The sequence below is a fragment of the Salvelinus namaycush genome, chromosome 28 (genome assembly GCF_016432855.1).
Source record: "Salvelinus namaycush isolate Seneca chromosome 28, SaNama_1.0, whole genome shotgun sequence".
Taxonomy (NCBI): Eukaryota; Metazoa; Chordata; class Actinopteri; order Salmoniformes; family Salmonidae; genus Salvelinus; species Salvelinus namaycush.
This window is the reverse complement of record NC_052334.1, coordinates 46,098,845-46,121,962: the sequence shown is the minus strand read 5'-3', so window position 1 is coordinate 46,121,962 and position 23,118 is coordinate 46,098,845. Positions and strand designations below refer to the sequence as shown.

The 23,118-nt window shown below is 40.7% G+C and overlaps 1 protein-coding gene across 1 annotated transcript in view; it reads left to right on the top strand.

Moving 5' to 3' along the window:
- LOC120023376 (MAM domain-containing glycosylphosphatidylinositol anchor protein 2-like) overlaps positions 1–23,118 on the top strand; it is a 179,950-nt gene that overhangs the window by 122,371 nt on the left and 34,461 nt on the right. The window contains exons 11-13 of the mRNA XM_038967380.1: positions 10,918–11,095; positions 18,942–18,962; positions 19,302–19,457. Coding sequence (XP_038823308.1) covers positions 10,918–11,095; positions 18,942–18,962; positions 19,302–19,457 — 355 coding nt within the window. The remainder of the gene's footprint in view (positions 1–10,917; positions 11,096–18,941; positions 18,963–19,301; positions 19,458–23,118) is intronic.

Here is a 23,118-nt window from a genome sequence, read left to right as displayed (position 1 = left end):
ATCCACCTATCGTGTCAGATTTTGAAAATATGCTTTACAGCGAAAGCAATCCAAGCGTTTGTGAGTTTATCAATCACTAGACAAAACAGTAAGAACAGCTAGCCGCAAATTAGCTTGGTCACGAAAGTCAGAAAAGCAATAAAATGAATCGCTTACCTTTGATGATCTTCGGATGTAACAGTATAACTTTAGACCGTCCCCTCGCGCGAACCAGGGACCCTCTGCACACATCAACAACAGTCACCCACGAAGCATCGTTACCCATCGCTCCACAAAAGCCGCGGCCCTTGCAGAGCAAGGGGAACCACTACTTCTAGGTTTCAGAGCAAGTGACGTAACCGACTGAAAGGCTGCTAGCTCGCACCACCGCTAACTAGCTAGCCATTTCACATCCGTTACACACTCACGAGACTCCCAGTTACACAATAAATGTTATTTTTGTCCGATAAAGATTAGTTTTATAACCAAAAACCGCCATTTGGTTTGCGCGTTATGTTCAGAAAACCACAGGCTCGTTCCGGTCCTGAAGGGCAGACGAATATTACAAAATGTATCCGTAATGTTCGTAGAAACATGTCAAACGTTTTTTATAATCAATCTTCAGGTTGTTTTTAACATACATAATCGATAATATTTCAACCGGACGGTAAACTATTCAATACTACAGAGAAAGAAAATGTCGAGCTACAACTCTCGGGCGCATGAACTAATCAAAGGACACCTGACGCGTTTTGATAAATCTCGCTCATTTTTCAAAATAAAAGCCTGAAACTATGTCTAAAGCCTGGTCACAGCCCGAGGAAGCCATTGGAAAGGAATCTGGTTGATACCCCTTTTAAATGGAGGAGGGGCAGGCAATGGAACAGGGACTTTTCCAAATAAAAGGCACTTCCGGGTTGAAGTTCCTCAGGTTTTCACCTGCAAAATCAGTTCTGTTATACTCACAGACAATATTTTGACAGTTTTGGAAACTTTAGAGTGTTTTCTATCCTAATCTGTCAATTATATGCATATTCTAGCATCTGGGCTTGAGAAATAGCCCGTTTACCTTGGGAACGTTATTTTCCCAAACATAAAAATAGTGCCCCCTAGCTGAAAGAGGTTAAATTGTTCTAAAATGTGTTAAATATTTTTTTCTCTCATCAATCTACACACAATACCCCATAATGACAAAGCGACAACCAGGTTTTCATTTTTTTTTGCAAGTGTATTAAAAAGAAAAAAAACAGATACCTTATTTACATACATTTTCAGACCCTTTGCTATGAGACTCAAAATTGAGCTCAGGTGCATTCTGTTTCCATTGATCATCCTTAAGATGTTTCTACAACTTGATTGTAGTCCACCTGGGGTGAGTTCAATTGATTGGACATGATTTGGAAAGGCACACACCTGTCTATATAAGGTCCCACAGTTGACAGTGCATGTCAGAGCAAAAACCAAGCTATGAGGTCGAAGGAATTGTCCGTAGAGCGCCGAGGCAGGATTGTGTCGAGACAGAGATCTGGGGAAGGCTACCAAAAAATGTCTTACATGGAAGATGTTTGGAACCACCAAGACTCTTCCGAGAGCTGGCCCACCCGGCCAAACTGAGCAATTGGGGGAGAAGGGCCTCGGTCAGGGAGGTGACCACTCTGACCGAGCTCCAAAGTTCCTATGTGGAGATGGGAGAACATTCCAGAAGGACAACCATCTCTGCAGCACTCCACCAATCAGGCCAGATGTGGCCAGATGGAAGCCACTCCTCAGTAAAAAGCACATGACATCCCGCTTGGAGTTTCCCAAAAGGCACCTAAAAACTCTCAGAACATGAGAATCAAGATTTTCTGGTCTGATGAAACTAAACTTTGTGACCTGAATGCTAAGCGTCACATCAGGAGAAAACCTGGCCCTATCCCTACGGTGAAGCATGGTGGTGGCAGCATCATGCTGTGGGGATGTTTTTTAGCGGCAGGGACTGGGAGACTAGTCTGGATCGAGGCTAAAATGAATGGAGCAAAGTACAGAGAGATCATTGATGAAAACCTGCTCCAGAGCGCTTAGGACCTTATTCTGGCGTGAAGGTTAACCTTCCAACAGGACAACGACCCTAAGCACACAGCCAAGACACCGCAGGAGTGACTTCTCTCTGAATGTCCTTGAGTGGCCCAGCCAGAGCCCGGACTTGAACCCGATCAAACATCTCTGGAGAGACCTGAAAATAGCTGTGCAGCGGCGCTCCCCATCCAACCTGACAGAGCTTGTGAGGATCTGCAGAGAGGAATGGGAGAAATTCACCAAATACAGGTGTGCCAAGCTTGTAGTGTCATACACAAGAAGACTCGAGGCTGTAAACACTGCCAAAAGTGCTTGAACAAAGTACTGAGTAAAGGGTCTGGATACTTATGTAAATATGATATTTCAGTTTTTAATTTTTAAATTAAAATTATAAATTATAAATTAGCAAACATTTCTAAAAACCTGTTTTTGCTTTGTTATTAGGGGTGTTGTGTGTAGATTGAGGAGGGGGGGAAAACAATTCATTACATTTTAGAATAAGGCTGTAACCTAACAAAATGTGGACAAAGTCAAGGGGTCTGAATACTTTAAAAAAATATATATATTAAAAAAAAAAATCTTAAGGGTTGGATCAGCTTAATATTACGGAAAGAATGTTGCTTCCGTCAATGTAATTGTCTGCATCATTTCCAATCCCCCATATTCTGCCCTTGAGTTGCGTTCCCATGCAAAACTAGACAGATAGCTAACAACTAAGTCTTCAATAAAACTCCCAAGGCGTGACTTTTCTTGAATGAATATATTGAAAACGTTTATGTTGTAAAACTGCAAATACAGAAAATAATATACTTTAGTATTCAATTCACACCGACATACTGTAGCTGTACATTATATATTTGAAGTTGCATGTAATACAAAGCACGTGCTAAGGTACCATGCATCTGGCATGATGCCAAACCATATAGCTAATTGTTACTCATATGGTAATTGACTAACTCCTTTCATTACTCTAATAATGTACAACCATCTATGTAGAATAACAAAGCATATTACACTAGAAACAGTAACAAAACTACAGTATTGTATATTTTACAATTCGTTTGCATGACGCACGAGCAAAGTAATACAGCTAACGGCATACATGAAAGACATTGCAATTTGTGTGAGTAAATGCAACCAACCAACATTGATATGTAAGCAACTCTATCAATAACAAGATTATCATCATTAGCTAAATGCTTGAATCGAACTTACAAACAAATATTTTCCAAGGCTGAAGCGTGACAAGAAATAACTACACTGAAAGACCTGCACCGTAGCGTTGTTTTTAGCTGCTTCTATGCGTGCGGAACGAATTCTCTACTTCCTGTTTGCGTACAGTCTAAGTACCAGAAAGCTCCACTAGGGTGCAAATAACACCATGGAACACAATGAAAATCCATCTTAACCATTGTAATAAAATAATCTGTTACCTTCTAACAGGATGGCAGCACACCCCATATTTTTTTGGTAAATATATCCACACACGCATGCATACATATACACATATATACATACACATACCTATATAGACATACATACTTTTTTAAGAATATACCTTTATTATTATTGCCCGCAAACCCTACCACCGATCCCCCAATTGGAGTAAACTAATAAACACTTCTGCTTTTACCCTCAATTTATACATCTTATACACATTTTACAGACACAGTCTACTTTACAATAGTTCTTTCTTGTTTGTTCTTAGTCCTTCCTCTATTTCTGATGTCCATCCAGTTTGATTTCTATTTGTAACTGTGCTATTTCACAAAAGTTCCGAACCTATATACATTTTACAGATCCCGTATGTTTTACATTGTTTATCTTGTTATTAGTCCCACCCTTCAGCTCCATTCAACCCCTCCCATCTATCTCTCAACATCATCCATTTCGGGTTTCTATTTGCCATATATTTTTCAACTGTGCAGTGATGCTTCACAAAATAATTTAACCTTCCTATTCTCATAGCTTCTACAGATTGTAAATTAAAAATAAACATTTTTGCTAAAATAATTATTATATTATTGATTGATTGACTATGGCTTTTCAAATCACCCAGTATTGCTATCTGTAGCGTTAGTTCTAGGCAAATGTTGCAATTCTTCAGCCATTCCTGGACCTGTGACCAAAAACGAGCTACATATGGACAATACCAAAATAAATGATCTAATGACTCTGCCTCCTCACAACAGAATCTGCAGAGCTGGGAAGATTGTATACCCCATATATATAACATTCTATTAGTTGCAAGAATTTTGTATAGTAATTTAAATTGAAAAATTCGAAGTTTTGAATCCGGCGTTGTTTTGCGTATCAATTCATAAACCATGTGCCATGGAATGGGTACATCAAAAAATCTCTTCCCAACTATTTTGCAATTTATATGGCACAGCTGTCAGTTTTTTGGTCCTTAAATGAAATTGGTATATGTTTTTATTTATCACACTTTTCTTTAACCATTTATGTTCTTTAATACTGGGCCGACATACAAGTTCCTTACTTTTTCCCCTTCTACTTGCCTCTTCCATTTTTGTGGTAATGCTGCAATTAATTGGTTGTAATTTTGGGTAGAGCAGACATTTCCATATGTCTGTGTTAGCTGCATGTGTGACATAACTCCACCAGTCCAATTTATGATATCATTCACTAAAATGATACCTTTTTTTTTAAATTTCTTTGATAAATATTTTTTTTTTAATCAATTAGTATATTTGAATGTAACCACAATATTTGTTGTACTATTTGTTCCGTCCTTTCCGGTGGATTAAACTGAAATTGCAACCAACTTTCTAAGGCTTGTTTAAAAAATGATGATATTTTGGAGATTATTTCCTTTTCAAACAACCGAAAGTGAGCAGGTGTAATCTGAATAAAGGGAAAACGGCCCTTCTTGAACATAGAGAGAACCAGTTTGGATTTAAGTATAACTTTTGTATGACTGATGCCTTTAGTGAGAGGTCTAATGCTTTAATATTTAATAATTTCTGCCCTCCGAATTCATATTCGTTATATAAATAGGCCCTTTTAATTTTATCTGGCTTGCCGTTCCAAATAAAATGTAATATTTTTTGTTCATATAATTTAAAAAGCAGGTCACTAGGTGTAGGCAAAACCATAAGCAAATAGGTAAACTGTGATATGACTAAAGAGTTAATCAGGGTGATTTTTCCACAAATAGACAGGTATTTTCCTTTCCATGGTAGCAAGATCTTACCTATTTTTGCTAACTTTCTATAAAAATGTATTGGAGTGAGATTTCCATTTCTTTCTTTTGGGATTTATATACCGAGTATGTCCACATCTCCGTCAGACCATTTAATTGGTAAACTACATGGTAATGTAAAATGTGCATTTTTTTGTGATCCAATACGTAATATGGTACATTTATCATAATTTGGTTTTAATCCAGAGAGGATAGCAAAAGTATCTAGATCCTCTATGAGGCCGTAGAGAGACTCTAATTGTGGTTTTAAAAGAAAACATGAATCATCAGCGTACAATGACACCTTAGTTTTTAAGCCACGGATTTCTAATCCCATAATATTATTGTTTGATCTAATCTTAACAGCTAACATTTCGATGGCAATAATACATAGATATGCCGATAGTGGACAACCTTGTTTTACTCCTCTAGATAGTTTAAAACTTTCTGAGATGTAGCCATTATTTACTATTTTACACCTAGGGTTACTATACCTAACTTTAACCCATTTTATAAGAGATTCCCCAAAATTGAAATATTCTAGGCATTTATATATAAACTCCAGTCGTACTTTATCAGCCTTTTCAAAATCAGCTATGAAAACCAGGCCTGGTGTCCCCGATATTTCATAGTATTCTATTGTTTCCAGTACTTGTCTTATATTATCTCCAATGTATCGTCCATGTAAAAAACCTGTCTGATTAGGATGAATAATATCTGACAATACTTTTTTAATTCTATGCGCCAAGCATTTTGCTAGGATTTTTGCATCACAACACTGAAGTGTATGAGGTCTCCAATTTTTTTAATGGACTGGATCTTTATATATACCACTTTGTCTGAATACTTTCCGAAGGCACTGTATGTTGCACTATCCAGGTGTGGAAAGCTCTTAGAGACTTACCCAGAAAGACTGTAATTGCTGCCAAAGGTGCTTCTACAAAGTATTGACTAAGGGGTGTGAATAATTATGTAAATGAGATATTTCTTTATTTCATTTTCAATATATTTGCAAACATTTCTTAAAACATGTTTTCTCTTTTTCATTATAGGGTACTGTGTGTAGATGGGTGAGAAAAAAATCTATTCAATCCATTTTGAATTCAGGCTGTAACACAAGAAAATGTGGAATAAGTCAAGGGGTATGAATACTTTCTGAAGGCACTGTATATATTGTACTCATATTAAGCCTATGATTTTGACACTCATCTCTTTTGACTAATGCACTGGTATACTTTTCTAAGTACCTGAGGACCGAGGGAGTGGTTGTGGTGAGTTTAATTTGACATGCTTAGCTGGTTCTAGAGGAATCGTTCGACAAAGAAACCAACAAGGGAACTAAGACAGCGAGAGTTTGTAGATTAAAACCTACATGCTTTAAATTATTCATTTTAATATTTGATTTGAAGATACAGTTGAAGTTTACATACACTTAGGTTGGAGTCATGAAAACTCGTTTTTCAACCACTCCACAAATTTCTTGAGACGTGTTCTGTCTCCTAGAGATGAACGTACTTTGGTGCGAAAAGTGCAAATCAATCCCAGAACAACAGCAAATGACCTTGTGAAGATGCTGGAAGAAACAGGTACAAAAGTGTGTGTGTGTGTGTGTGTGTGTGTGTGCGCATCTGCCTGCTTATTATATTCAAATGCATTTGTTAATGTATTTGATTATGTCTGGAAACAACACTTTTCATTATGTTGAGGTGCCATTTGTAATTAACTGAAAACTGTAGGTCAATTCATTATGAAGTTTCACAATATGTTTCTTGGCAAGCTGTGTTATTTGTAAGAAAGACAGAAATAAAAAGCCATAGTGATAGACAGTACTGTACAACAGAGTGTGTGGTCATATACATAAAGGTCCAAAAGTATTTGGACAGTGACAATTGTTTTGTTGTTTTGGCTCTGTACCCCAGCACTTTGGATATGAAATTATACAATGATTATGTAGAATAGAATATGTTTCTAAACATTTCTACATTAATGTGGATGCTACCATGATTACGGATAATCGTGAATGAATTAATGATGAGTAAGAAAGCTAGAGGCATAAATATCATACCCCCCCAAAAATTATACCCTCCCCTGTTATTGGTAATGGTGAGAGGCTAGCATGTCTTGGGAGTATGACCTTTGGTGCAGGATAGATAGCTTGCCTTTGGAACATTCTCCGCATATTTAAGGAACATGACAAACCTTGGTGTTTCATTACTTTAACAGAACGTTTCCTAAAAGTTCAAACATGGTTACATTTCATTTAAATGTTTTTAATGTTCTAGGAACGTTCTCTAACTGGTTTAACATTGGGAATGTTCTCAAATAGTTCAGAGAACGTTAAGAAACAATGTTCTTCTGTGGGAATTTCAGTACTTCGGCATAACGTTTCCTACAGGTTTCCTCATGGTTCTATTTCAAGACATGTTCTCAAATTGTTCCAAGAACGTTAACAAAACTATCCATAAAAGACTTTAGTAACGTTCAGAGAACATTCTAAGAATGTTATTTGAATACTTAAGCATTCCATTATCGCAATCAACAAAACTATCTTCTATCTAGTTGTGAGTTTAGGTGTGTTGGACACGCCCACCTGATCTTAGTGAGTGTTTGTTTCCTTTGAAATGGGGTCTGTTTGAATAGACCAGGGCTTTCCGACCCTGTTCCTGGAGCGCTACCGTTTTATAGGTTTTCGCTCCAACGCTAATCCAGCACACCTGATTCTAGTAATTAGCTGTCTGATAAGCTGAATCAGGTTAGTTACAACTGGGGTTGGAGCGAAAACCTACAGGCGGGTAGCTCTCCAGGGACAGGGAACAGTTTGCATCAAAAAACATGTCATGCTAGCTCCATTCTGGTGGCGCAGTGGAGTAATTTCATAGACAGAGAACAGAAGATCATAGGTTCATATCGCACTGATGCCATGTCACAATAAAAAATACATGTGTTCGCATGATTAATGCCTATCTGGGGTTGGAGTTAAAAAAAGATAACCCAAAATAAGCTAGCAGTGTTATTAAGTCTTATTGAAACATTCAGTAAAAGTTAAGGAAGTTATAAAAATAATAACTCAAAATAACCTAACATTTACGTTGTCAAAACGTGAATAAGATTTTCTCAGAACCTGCCTGCAACATAAAAATAGACGTTCCCAGAACAGGCAACATTTTCACTGCTGTTTTCAGAACGTTAAACAACTTTCAGATTTACGGTCAGGAAATGTATAGCTTCGTTCCAACAACTTCCAAGGAACCAAATGTGCTAGCTGGGCATGTAGGGATTCACAGCTCTGAGACATTGAAAACCTGGGCTGGGTGGGGTGTTTTAAGGAGGGAAGCAGAGGCCATGTGAGGACTCCCAGGATGCGTCCTGATTGTCCACCCTTCTCCCCAAGTGTGCACTTCCCATCATGAATAAAACAATCTTAGATTGATGTAAGTATTGGCTGGAGAGAGATTCCACCATTTTTTCAATTCTTGACTGGAATTGTGCAAGTGCACACTTGGAGAAAAGGGCAGAGAATTGTGACTGTAGCCCCAGTCTCTAGGGGTTGTCTTCACTTGTTATTCCTCCAGAATCACACAAACTAACATACAGCTAAGTGAGGGCAAACTTGGGAGAATCTCAATTGTATATCTGTGATCGAGGGACAGAGAACACAAGGATTTAAGGAAATACAATTGAAATCCAACTTAACTTATTGGATAATGCTGTTAAATCATTGGTTTGGTCTGACTTTATGGTAGATGGGACTAAGATCAAGTGTTTTGGAGGCTGTAGTGATGGTTGCACTTCCTTGCAAAATACGTAATTCATTAAATATGGGGCGGCAGGTAGCCTAGTGGTTAGTGCGTTGGGTTGCTGGATCGAATCCCCGAGCTGACAAGGTAAAAATCTGTCGTTCTGCCCCTGAACAAGGCAGTTAACCCACTGTTCCCCAGTAGGCCGTCATTGTAAATAAGAATTTGTTCTTTATTTAATTAAATGACTTGCGTAGTTAAATAAAGGTTAAATAAAAATGTATTCTATTAGCAATGGTGTAAAGTACTGAAGTAAAAAGACTTTAAAGTACTACTTAAGTCATTTTTTTATGTATCTGTACTCTAATTTACAATTTATATTTTTGGCAACTTTTCCTTTTACTTCACTACAGTCAAGCATCGATAAAAATGTCACCAGAATAATACCCACTATTTATTGGAATGGAGCATCAAGATCACCTTGCACTTTCACAACCCTGTAAAGTTCATCATCACTTAATTCATCTGTAGCCTGATAAACTGCATTGGTAGGACCACACTTTACTTTATTTTGACGGTTGTTATATCAATATTTCCACCGCCATTTCTCGCATAATTAATTTTACCGACACAAAAAGATCCCACCATGTTGAACGAACAAATGTCAGCATTTATATAATTGTACCAAAACGACCTGTTTCCATCACAGCTGACGTCATTTTTTTTTATACGGTATGGCTTTAATCTCAAAAAAACTGTGGATAGAAATGTGGTTAATGATTTTTTTTTATATGCATCTCCCATTTGGCATGTCTCTTGTGATGTGGTTCACAGCAGCACTGACGGATGTGTTGACTTGACAACTGCACTGGAGTTTAGAATGACCCTTACCCCCCTTTTTGTTCCATGCTGGCTGAAGACCTAGCTAGCCAGTAACTAGCTAACACCAGACAGAGATGAAAGGCACATTTTGGCACCAGTAGAGTAGCTATCTAGCTACATAAACCACGCCCCCTCAGAAACCATGCCTTCACCAATGTTGGTTACAAGGCGGTAGTTATTTAAATTAGGTGAGAGATTATCATGTTACCATTGGTGTATTAAAATGAGAGTTAAGGTGATGTCACCTTGTCCTAGATTTCTGCCTAAATAAACATACCCAAAAGTAACTGCTATTCATGTGTAATTACATGATTCTGACATGCAAACACTTAAGTAAAAAATACTTCAAAGTAGTACTTAGGTAGTTTTTGGGGTTATCTGTACTTTACTTTACTGTTTATATTTTTGACAACTTTTACTTCACTACAGTCCTAAAGAAAATGTTGTACCTTTTACTCCGTACATTTTCCCTGACACCCAACAGTACTCGTTACATCATGAATGCTTAGCAAGACAGAAAATGGTCCAATTCGCACACTTATCAAGAGATCATCCCTACTGCCTCTGATCTGGCGGACTTACTAAACACAAATGCTTTGTTTTTAAATGATTTTGGAGTGTGACCCTGTCTATCTGTAAATAAAATACAAATTGTGCCATCTGGTTTGCTTAATATAAGGACTTTTTTATTATTTGTACTTTTACTTTTGATACTTAAGTATATTTTAGCAACTACATTTACTTTTGATACTTAAGTATATTTAAAACCAAATACTTTAAAACTTTTACTCAAGTAGTATTTTACTGCGTGACATACTTTTACCTGAGTCATTTTCTATTAAGGTATCTTTACTTCTACTCAAGTATGAGAATTGAGTACTTTTTCCACCACTGTCTATTAGTATGGATTTTAAGGATGTTTTCTTTGACCTTGAGTTCAGAAAGGGGATCAATGGGAATTTATTATAATGTGGCCAGTTTGGCCTATGTGCACTTGTAAAAAAAAAAAATCAAAAAGGGATTCTAATGATTTTCCAAAAAATCCTATGTTTTGTCTAGACGGGCCAGTCGAGGTGGTGGGAGCAGGAGATCCCCATGGAGGGAGCAATTGCCATGGGCGAGCTGATCACCCACAACCTGACGGAACTCATCAAGCCCGAGGCCTACCTGGTCCGCCTCACCCCCATCACACGCTTCGGAGAGGGAGACTCCACAGACAGAATCATCAGATACAGTGGTGAGCAGAAATCATTCTGTCTAGTTGGACTGTACATACTGTCCAACTAGATTCTGTGTATGCTCACAATTTTGTATTGTAGTATACTAATGTACTTGACCCTCAGCATTGTACAGACTTCAGTAGGGACTAGCATGGCCATGTATGCGCACAATTGAGTATTGTATTATTGTATATTGTACACAATGTATGTGACCCTCAGCATTGTACTGTAAAGACAGAATGTTCTTCAGTAAGGACTAGTGCCATATGTGACATGGGCATAATGTTCTATGTAGACCAGGGGTGTCAAACATATGGCAGGCTGGTTTGAGTAAAACAAAAAAAACTAAAAAAATGGGAGGGGGACAAACTCAATATACTTTAAAATGACCAAAACCAAATCTGTGTCGAAATGATAATGGACCTACATTCATACAGTTTCTCGACTGTGTCCAGCTCGCTAATAATCAACTAAAGGAAAGATGGACACTCAGTGAGTGTCAAAAATTAAATAAATAAAAAATGGATAGAGGACTATGTTTTTGAAATTTTGATGGCGTGGAAATATAACACATTTTCAGTGCGGCCCTCCGGACCTTATTGAAGACCATATGCATACCCAGGAGAAAATGTACACTGCTCAAAAAAATAAAGGGAACACTTAAACAACACAATGTAACTCCAAGTCAATCACATTTCTGTGAAATCAAACTGTCCACTTAGGAAGCAACACTGATTGACAATAAATTTCACATGCTGTTGTACAAATGGAATAGACAACAGGTGGAAATTATAGGCAATTAGCAAGACACCCCCAATAAAGGAGTGGTTCTGCAGGTGGTGACCACAGACCACTTCTCAGTTCCTATGCTTCCTGGCTGATGTTTTGGTCACTTTTGAATGCTGGCGGTGCTTTCACTCTAGTGGTAGCTTGAGACGGAGTCTACAACCCACACAAGTGGCTCAGGTAGTGCAGCTCATCCAGGATGGCACATCAATGCGAGCTGTGGCAAGAAGGTTTGCTGTTTCTGTCAGCGTAGTGTCCAGAGCATGGAGGCGCTACCAGGAGACAGGCCAGTACATCAGGAGACGTGGAGGAGGCCGTAGGAGGGCAACAACCCAGCAGCAGGACAGCTACCTCCGCCTTTGTGCAAGGAGGAGCAGGAGGAGCACTGCCAGAGCCCTGCAAAATGACCTCCAGCAGGCCACAAATGTGCATGTGTCTGCTCAAACGGTCAGAAACAGACTCCATGAGGGTGGTATGAGGGCCCGACGTCCACAGGTGGGGGTTGTGCTTACAGCCCAACACCGTGCAGGACGTTTGGCATTTGCCAGAGAACACCAAGATTGGCAAATTCGCCACTGGCGCCCTGTGCTCTTCACAGATGAAAGCAGGTTCACACTGAGCACATGAGCACATGTGACAGACGTGAAAGAGTCTGGAGACGCCGTGGAGAACGTTCTGCTGCCTGCAACATCCTCCAGCATGACCGGTTTGGCGGTGGGTCAGTCATGGTGTGGGGTGGCATTTCTTTGGGGGGCCGCACAGCCCTCCATATGCTCGCCAGAGGTAGCCTGACTGCCATTAGGTACCAAGATGAGATCCTCAGACCCCTTGTGAGACCATATGCTGGTGCGGTTGGCCCTGGGTTCCTCCTAATGCAAGACAATGCTATACCTCATGTGGCTGGAGTGTGTCAGCAGTTCCTGCAAGAGGAAGGCATTGATGCTATGGACTGGCCCGCCCGTTCCCCAGACCTGAATCCAATTGAGCACATCTGGGACATCATGTCTCGCTCCATCCACCAACGCCACGTTGCACCACAGACTGTCCAGGAGTTGGCGGATGCTTTAGTCCAGGTCTGGGAGGAGATCCCTCAGGAGACCAGCCGCCACCTCATCAGGAGCATGCCCAGGCGTTGTAGGGAGGTCATACAGGCACTAGGAGGCCACACACACTACTGAGCCTCATTTTGACTTGTTTTAAGGACATTACATCAAAGTTGGATCAGCCTGTAGTGTGGTTTTCCACTTTAATTTTGAGTGTGACTCCAAATCCAGACCTCCATGGGTTGATAAATTTGATTTCCATTGATAATTTTTGTGTGATTTTGTTGTCAGCACATTCAACTATGTAAAGAAAAAAGTTTTTAATAAGAATATTTCATTCATTCAGTTCTAGGATGTGTTATTTTTTTGAGCAGTGTATTTTGACACATGTAGACTATTAGCATTGATTACTATGTCCTATCCTAGCCCTGTATGGATGTTGTCATAATTACACAGTCATGTAAACATGTCTTGAAGAAAATATCACAGTAAGAGCCACTCAGACGCTGTCATATTTTGTGAGTATTTATATGATAATAGGGACCCCTACTGGTTAGGAAAATATAATTACATAGGTCACTGACTGAGTAAAAGTGTATTTAAAAGGAGGAAGTAAAGCATTATCATCGTCGAAGGGCAGACAAACTTCAAAGTATCAGGAGTCATCCATGAAGGATTTCAGCCGAGGGTACAAACTTAAAGGAATTTTGAATGAAATGCAATTGTAATGTAGTTGGGGTGCGGATTTTAATTACCTATCTGTTATTACTGGTCTTTATGTAGACAACGTTCCACGTCAGAGAAGAATCATTGTCTATTTAACTGGTGTTTATCTATCTTTCACTCTCATTTACTGTTTTGTCTCAATCCATCCTCTTTTTGGTACATTCTTACAAAGGGAATGAAAAGAGTCACAGAAAATGTCGGCCCAATCCACCTCTTCAACAAATTAACTCCTTTCAAGACTGGACAACAGGCTGCGGAATTAGAATTACAGCCTGAGCATTGCTTCAATAGTTCAACACCAACACAGATGGACGCGCTTGTAGTGCAGCACTACAACACAAGAAACAATTCTGTCCAGGTTTTGAGACCTCTATCTCCCAGGCATGAATAGCCTGGGTCTATGCTAGTTCCACCCTTTGAAATCCACGCCTGGTGCAAACCTACAGCTGTCAGCCCTAGCATGTGAAGTATGCACGCACGCAGCCAGCTAGTTCCACCTTGTAGAAACACAAAATTACAGTCTGGTGACGAGTTGCTCTGACTAGCAAGCAAACACGACAGTTCACTGACCTTCTGCACTAATTGGATGCTTCCAGCCTATTTGATCTAATTATGTGTTCTCTGTGCCCAGGTGAGGTGAGGTAATAGCAGCACTAGAGTGCATATCTCTCCATCCACCCACTTATTATCCTGTTTTTAGGGGGGAGTATGCTATATGTTCCATTTCAGAGGTCTGAAACTCCCGGCCCTCGGCCAAAATCAGCCCCCAGGGTGCTTATTTGTGGCCTGCAGACCTGTAGTTTGAGACGATGCTATATGCTGTATCCATGTTATGGTTGTTGCCCATACTGACAGGCCCATACTGACTTGACATTGCCCATACTGACTTGACATTTCAACCTCTACCCTGCGGTCTCCTCTTAACAGTGTTTAAGGTCCCGCGTGACCATAGGTTGTGGTGCAACTACGACATCGGGACTCAAAAGGTCGCCGTTGAAGCAGTGACACACTTAACCCATCGGTGTACAGTTTTAAGCCCATGGGAAAGCACATTTTATTGTATACAGGAATGTCTATACTGTATTGACCAGTATGAGACCCTTATACTCCTCACACAATTATTTCGGTTATATTAAACTCTCCAAATACAATTTATACCACCACTAAGGACATTGGTAAGGGAATGTTTGTAAGTTAATGTACGACTATTCCCTTACGCCCCTATTTAGACTGACTTGTGACTTATTGAGATTAATATTCATCTTTGAATGTGCCTGTTGGTTCTCCTTTCAATGAGTTTGTCTCATAGAGCTATTAAGCCGGCAGTTACGACCTGTGGCAAAGGTTGAGTTTTGTTTGTTAAACAAGATTTGCAATGGCTGCAGTTCAAATGCATGCTCGGGATGGTGCCAAACAAATTGGCAAACCAATGGGGGAAAATATAATTGCTCAGTCATCTCATATTATACAATAAAATGCTCAAAACTCACACACACACTAAGGGCCTGTGGATAACATTTATTTGAATATGAGAGAACATTCTGACACATGATTGTTCACATAAGATGATACCGTGACCTGAAATATTGAGATTTATTTTCGTTGGTTTTCTCCAGTGATACAACATAGTACTTCAATGATTTGCAGATTATCTGACAATCAACAGATGATTCCTCCAAATGTACCTGACCTGAAACGTTTAGTCTCCCTCTGCATGAGTTGCATCAAGATTACACAAAGCACACTAACATCAAATGACCTCTTTTTGCATATTTGTTAATTTTGTAAACCAGAACCTGGACTGTTTTAATCACTACAGTTTAAAATCTGAGGAGTGCTCTGAATAACTTTTGGTTACACATTATACCTGTGTAGCAAGACTTTACACTGTAATTACCCTTCTAACAACATTGTATTAACTTGTCATTATATTATACATTAGTAACTGCATTTTAATTGCATGAGGAAATACCAAAGGGCACCTTCAAACTTGTTCCCAAACTTTCCTGCCTTTTGTTTATTCCTTGACACTGTACACAGGCTCTTAAACTAAGAAATGATACTGAGCTTGATGACAAAACCATTAGTTGGTTTAGCATCAGATAGGCTACTGCTGTACATCATTAGAAAACGTTAGATACCGTTGTATATCACCGGGCAGAGCTTAAGTTGCTGTAATCATAAATCAGAAACATTGCTTGGTGAAGGTGGCCTTTGAAAGCAAGCTAGACAGGGAGATTATTGCATGTAGCCTATATAGGGAATACAGCAATAAATTATTGCACTGTTCAGATTCATTGTCTTATATCAGATGATTTTATTTTTTATGTAACCTTTATTTAAGTAGGCAAGTCAGTTAAGAACAAATTCTTATTTACAATGTTGGCCTACACCGGCCAAACCCGGACGACGCTGGGCCAATTGTGCGCCGTCCTATGGGACTCCCAATCACGGCCGGTTGTGATACAGCCTGGAATATAAACCAGGGTGTCTGTAGTGACGCCTCAAGCACTGAGATGGAGTGCCTTAGACGCTGTGCCACTCAGGAGCCCAGATAGAGCTTCTATTCTGCCAGTATTTCTGGAGTTTGACCATGTGCATGACAACTAGCTTATATGTGTCCATTAGCTTGCTAAAGTAATTCGTAGCTAGTCACTTCATATGAATAGGAAGCTAACCTGTACACATTCAATGCTGAACACCAAACGGTTCCTCCATAAGCTAGCTAGAAAGCTACTTTAGCGACATTATTTTATCACATTAAAGCCGCTAGCGCAGCCTGTTCTGCCACGAGTCAGTAGCTTCCCGTCAGCTCATCTGCTGCTGCGCTCAACTGACCCAAATGTTAGTGGTTGCAGATAATTTTAACAGGGCCTAGACACAACTTTGTTTATATTTTCTTGCCAATTGAATTGGAAAGTATTAAATCACTGTCATGTAATTTTGCTATCTATTCTGCCTATTTGATAGATAGTCATACAAGAGCGCAGTCATATAAAAAAACAGGAACTATGTTTTCATTTTTGAATGGCAGATGCTCTGGAATCCCCAAATGTTGTTCCACAAGACAGATCTGACATAAGACAATGCCCCAGGTTGTTGTTGCTCTGAGAAAGCATTTAGCTAGGCTAAGTGCAGGTATTAAGATAAGGGCCTTGTAACAGTGCTTGTGTCGTAAGCCTAAAATGAATTGACCTTGGATTCTGTAAGAAGATGATGAGCATTATCCTGGAGCCAGATCTGTTTGTGTTCATAGGACTTGGCAAGACAACACAAGCAGGTCTGGGACCTGGCTAGTTGAGCATTATTTCTCACAGAAATATGCTGTAGTACAGCGGTGTGCGTTTAGTGTTGTTAGATGACTGTAGATAATGATCGTGTATGACTGGAGGTAATTGCTCAGAAATGTATGGAGATCTGATTCTGGCGTCCCATATATGTACAGTAGCATACTAGCATTGCACCTTTCGATTCCAACGTGCAGTGGCACTGCGTACAATTGTGTCCTCTGGATAACAGCATTCAAGGCCCGAGGACATGCCAGGGCAGCCACTTCAGTGTGATACACTGGGTCATCTTTCGTAACCACAAGTGTTGGTGTTCGAGTTACAGTATGTGTTTTTCTCTGAGCAACTTTAGCCTCAAGAATCGTGTTTGCTTCTTGCTCACACCGTAAATATTGTACAGCAGCTGATTGATGAATAAAACAAGGATATTCAGATGGTCTCATGAAGTGACGCCTACAAGAGAAAAGCAGAATGTACAAAAACATGTATTTTTTATGTACGCTTACGAAAACGTGTTCGTGCAACTACCTAAGCCTTCCAGATATGTAGTCTATCCTACACGACGAGCGAAAGAGAGATGCACCAATTTGAATGTGTATTTAACGATGTTGATAAAATGTGCGTTTTCCACCGTCGCCTCCCAGCCTATTTCCTCCCTACACCCCTCCCTGCCTCTGTAGTCCTAATCGCTGTCTTGCTGAACCGAGTGCACAGAGCCTATCAATTAGAGTCAGTGCTAATGGAGAGCATGTTTCCAAACTAGCAGCATCTGCTCCTCTCCACCAAGGCAACCTCCTCCTCACTCAATTTGGAAACAGCTGGGTGGTTTAGTAGTGGGGGAAGTGAAACTTCCCGATGCATAATTGGCTTCAATATTGCAGCTCTGAAAGGGGAAAACTATGTAAAAAAAACGGGCAAATAATGAAAATCTGATGCGATTTGCCACAAAACCACCCACCCACACCTCCATATTATACAGTTGCCCAAATGACAATCATTTGATGCCGGCGCATGCATTTACATGTTTTAGTCCCCAATACGAAATAAATCAATTGGCGGTTCTCTTTACAATGGGATAATTTCTATGCAATTTATTTTGTACAGACTTCATTTTAATAATAGCACCTTCTTCCCTTGAACATCTGCTGTTGTTTTTGTTTTTCGAATGTGTCATTGTTTTTGCGTTCATATCAGGCAGCTAGCCTAGTGGTTAGAGCGTTGGACTTATAACCGAAAGGTTGCAAGATCGAATCCCCGAGCTGACAAGGTACAAATCTGTCGTTCTGCCCCTGAATAAAGCAGTTAACCCACTGTTCCTAGGCCGTCATTGTAAATAAGAATTTGTTCTTAACTGACTTACCTAGTTAAATAAAAGGTAAGATAAACATCTAATAAATCATCATTAGTCTATTCAATGGGCCTCCGGCTGTACTTCTCTTGGGCCGCACTGATCAGTTACACCACCAAATGGACACACTGTTTACTCTAGTGCAGATGGCTCACCATGAAAGTTTACAGCCTGAATACATCTCCCAAACTCCTACTGTGCTTGAAGAATGCTTTCTCTACAGATTAGGTTCTGGGAGTTGATTGGTTGAAATTGGGATCAATTTCAGGTCAACTATCTCCACGGCACATTGTTGCGAAACCTCTGCCCAGCATGCAGTTCTGCCCTCATTGGGATTGGGGAAGGACTCAGCCGCTGTTCCTGGCGAGCGCAGATAGGGAAGGTGGTGAATTAAATTAAGAAAGATGCAGGTCTGTATAGTTCACTTGAGCATTGTGCTTCCTCTCTTCCATTATACCTCTGCAGTATATAAGCCCTCTCTCTCTCCAGATGATGAGAGGGAATGATGGCACCTCACTACTCCCTTGTACTTTGCCGCAAATTAGACTGCAGGGACAAACAAAGTAGTTATTCATTTTTATATTTCCACACAACACTTTTAAAGAGAGTAGAAATTAAGTTTTTCAGAAGTTTGAACACCTAAATGATTTAAGTCTCTTGTTTTTTCTTTCAGCACCAGTCAACCCTCACTTGAGTAAGTATCACTCCTATGAATGCTATGACTACCTTAGGCATTTTGATCGAAATATTTAATAAGCCAAGCCAACCATAATGTTTTAGTTAACACAGGCCATAGATAAACACAAAGAAGTGAAGAGTTTTAATATGTAATACACAGTTTATTCATGTTAATCATCAATCGCAATACACAGGTCCTTAATGTCCAACATTATTACCTATTAATACATTCTTCATAAAGCATTTTAAGCCCCTTTTGTAATCTGTAGTAACGTGTTTGAAAATGCATAACATCTATTTTTCCTGACCTGTGCAGTAGCATCTAAATGTATTCTCTGTGTGTCTTCCCCACCAGGAGAGTTCCAGTGCAGCTTTGAAGATGAGGCCGTGTGTATGTTCACCCAAGACAAGACGGATGACTTTGACTGGACCCGACACAGCGCCGCCACCAGAGACACCAAGTACACGCCCAACACCGGGCCCAGCAGTGACCGAGCGGGCTCCAAGCAAGGTTAGCACACACACAAATATACACACACACACATGCACACTCTTGCCCAAGAATACACAACACTGGGCTCTATCTTTCAACTCATTTCTCCATTCTGTTCTGCTCTCATGTAGTGGACAATGATGGGATGACATATCAGGAAGTCGATTGGTTATTGTCAAGTTTTGACCTCTTTCTTGTGCAATTCCCCACTTGAAAAGGACAGTCCCTCCACATGAAGATTTTAACTGGATTTCACTCAATAAACAGCCATGGAATCAGTTGTTTGTCTTTTATTTACCATTCTTTGGTTGGCAGTAAACAGGTGAAAAAACTCAAAAAAGAGATGACAAATACAAGTTATTATTTGAGTTGACAGCCTAATTAAATACACAAAATTATCCACATTCACCTCAGATAAACATATTTCTGCCATTATAAAATACAAGGTTTCCACTTTTAAGCAAATGTTTCCCAAAATAGAAACCCACCATTTTTAATCAAATGAGCAGAATCAGTATATTTTTATCTAAATTTGCATTTTAGCCAAATACATTCAAAATATTTTTAGTAGTAAAAAATTACATTTATTTTCTAATCAGTAGTTTTAAGCAGACAAATCTTACATTTTTTAGCCAAAGATTTTTTAGACTATACATTTGTTACTGAATTAAGAACTTGGTTTACTAAGATTTCTACAAAGTTTAAATTACTTTTAACCATTTTCAAACAAGTTCTTTGTCAACAATGAATTTGGCTCTTCTTACTTTTCCTTTATACCCCACAAACAACATTTGAAGTTATAAATACCACTGCAAAAGTCCTATCAAAGTTAAGAGTTAAGAGTCTGTGTTTTCCAGAGTATCATTAGCAGTGCACTGCTTAAGTCAGTCTAGCCAAGCATGGCCAATATGGCGCTTACCGGCTGTCTTTCACAGTTTTGTGGAAGGCTTGGACTTGCACAGTCACCTTGATCACAAAGATGAAGTTTCCTTGATCTTGTGGTGTTATAAATGCTCCTTTCACTGCGGTCTAAAGACAACAGCAGAGCCAGGTGCTGGCACGCCCAGATTGCCTGGAAGATTTGTTCCACCTGGTTCACCACTGATTGAAGGAGGAGGAGTTTCACCACTGAGGAGCTCCCAGGCAGTTTGTCAGCACACCTCCCACTCAATCTTCCCACGGGAACCGATGGAAAGATCGTAAATCAGCACCTACATACTGCCGGTCAGCTCCGAGTTTGATCCTCAACTGGTAGCAAGACAACCAGGCGTCGAACATCTCTGTGCAGGACTGTGGTTTGCGTAGCTTCTTTCAGGACTTTGGCCGATGGCCGGTTTAGTGCGGGTTTTGTGACAGGAAGGCAGGAGCTTTGGACCACTTTGACGTTCACGTCTCGAACAATGCCCTTAGCATCTGGATTAACGCTCACCACCCGTCCTAGCTTGAATTGGCCCCTCACTGCATTTTGGTCACACAACCAGACAATATCTCCGACAGCAACGTTGCGATATGAAGTGTGCCATTTACTTCTCAGAAATAAGTTTGGGCCGGCAAGCTGGCTCCAAGACCTCCAGAACTTGTTGACCTGGTTCTGCATCTCTCTGAGTCTCTTGTAAGGGTAGTTCGCAAAGTCAAATGTTCTGATCTCACCGCTTGGAGAGGCTCGGCCCAGGAGAAGTGTGTTGGGTGACACATACTGCACGCTTTCTTCATGGCTCTGCACCCTGGCATCTATTGGGCATTCGTTGGCAAGGTTTGCAGCAAGTTGTAGTGTTGTCTGAAGCTCGCTGTAGCTAAGGCCAGTGTTGTTGCCCAGGCTCTGCAGTGCCTTCTTGAGAATGCGAACAGCGGCTTCAGCAGCCCCATTGCGGTGAGGTGAGTCAGCAGGGTGAATTGTCCACTCCCATTTGGTACCTTTTTGAGCCGAAATCTCTTCTATTGAAGTTCTATTCTGAGCATCCAGGAACTGGTACAGCTCTCTTAGGACAGGTTTGGCGCCGATGAAGTTTGTCCCCGGGTCGGACCAGATCTTTCTTGGGTGCCCTCTAATTGCAGTAAAGCGTTGGTAAGCCATCAAGAAGCTCTCTGTCGACATTGTGTTGACCAGGTCTGCATGAATTGCCCTGCTGGCCATACAGCTGAAGACGACACCCCACACTTTCATTGAGACCCGTTTCTTGATGTCATCTTTGACAAGGTACGGTCCGAAGAGGTCGACTGTAGTGAACTCGAAAGGAGCTGCAGGTGTGGCTCTTTCAGCAGGTAAGTCAGCCATTACCTGTTCGCACCTTCTTGCTCTTGACTTTTTGCAGAAAAGGCAGTTATCCACTACTTTTTGGGAAATTTTTCTTCCTTGGATGACCCAGGCTTTCCTCCTCATTTTCAGCAGGGTTGCAGCCACACCTTCATGACCCTCATCGTGCGCCTCCCGTGCCAATAAAGTAGAGACCCATGCATTGAAAGGCAGAAGGGGGACTGCAGCGCCATCCTCCCTGAAGCCATGGATTCTCCCACCGCAGACTAGTAACCCAGATTCTGGCTCTCTGTACACAACCAAGCGGTCCGTAGTGGTAGTTGGGAACGTCACCCCCTCTTGAGCAGCAAGATAGATGTCTCTTATTGCCTCTTGACGTTCTGTGGCGGTGATAACTCCTTTTGTGGGAATCGCCTCCCACTTTGGGGTCTCGATGGACTTTGTTGCAGATCTAAACTTTTTGGCGGCTCTCCAGATAAAAGCAACAGTCTTGATTAGACACTTTAGGCTACTAAAGCGCCTCTCATCCACCAAGTTTAGGACAGCTGCACCAGCAGGAAATCGTCCCACAAGACTTGGAAGACTTCTTTTCGCTTGGGCTCTGGTGAGTGCTGCCACAAATGACTTCTTTTGCATATTGTTAATGCTCTCTCGAGCTGTCACAGACACATCTTTTGTCGACATAATTGGCCACTCGCTCTCTGGAAGATATAGAAACTCTGGCCCTTGCTGCCACTCTGAATGGGCATCAAGTTCCTTTGGCCCAGCTCCTCGAGTGATAATGTCGCCTATGTTGAGTGGTCCAGGGATCCGCCACCAGTCCTGTAGCCGTGTGCTCTCTTGGATCTCTCCAATTCTATTAGCGAAGAAAGTCTGAAATCCATAGCTTTCTCGCTGGATAGCTCCAAGAACAGTCTGACTGTCTAACAAATGGTACCACCTTTTTATCTGGATCTGGGTATGCTGTTCAAAGTACTTTTTCAGGCGGCTTGCAAAGACTGCACCGCAAAGTTCTGCTTTGACTGCATCCCCCTTCTGGTCTAGTGGTGTCAGCTTTGCTTTTGACTCCACTAGTCGAATTGTTAATTGTTTGTTGCAGTTCCACCGCAGGTAGAGGACAGCACCATAGGAGCTTTCACTGCCATCTGAAAAAGTGACAGCGACTGGTTCAGTTGTTGCCTTTGGTGGAGTAAGAGCTCTTGGGAACATTACTTTGCTTAGCTGGACGTACTCCTCAAAAATTCCAATTGCATCTTTGCGGAGCTCATCCGACAGGGGAAGGTCCCATGTGTCCTTGACCATGCTGCACTTTGATTTTGCCTCTTGGAATGCCCTTCGGACCAAGATAGCCCCTCTTTGCTTTGATGGCGTTAGTCAGGCCAACTGGGTCGTACAAACCAGCAACTTGACTCAGCAGTTCACGTC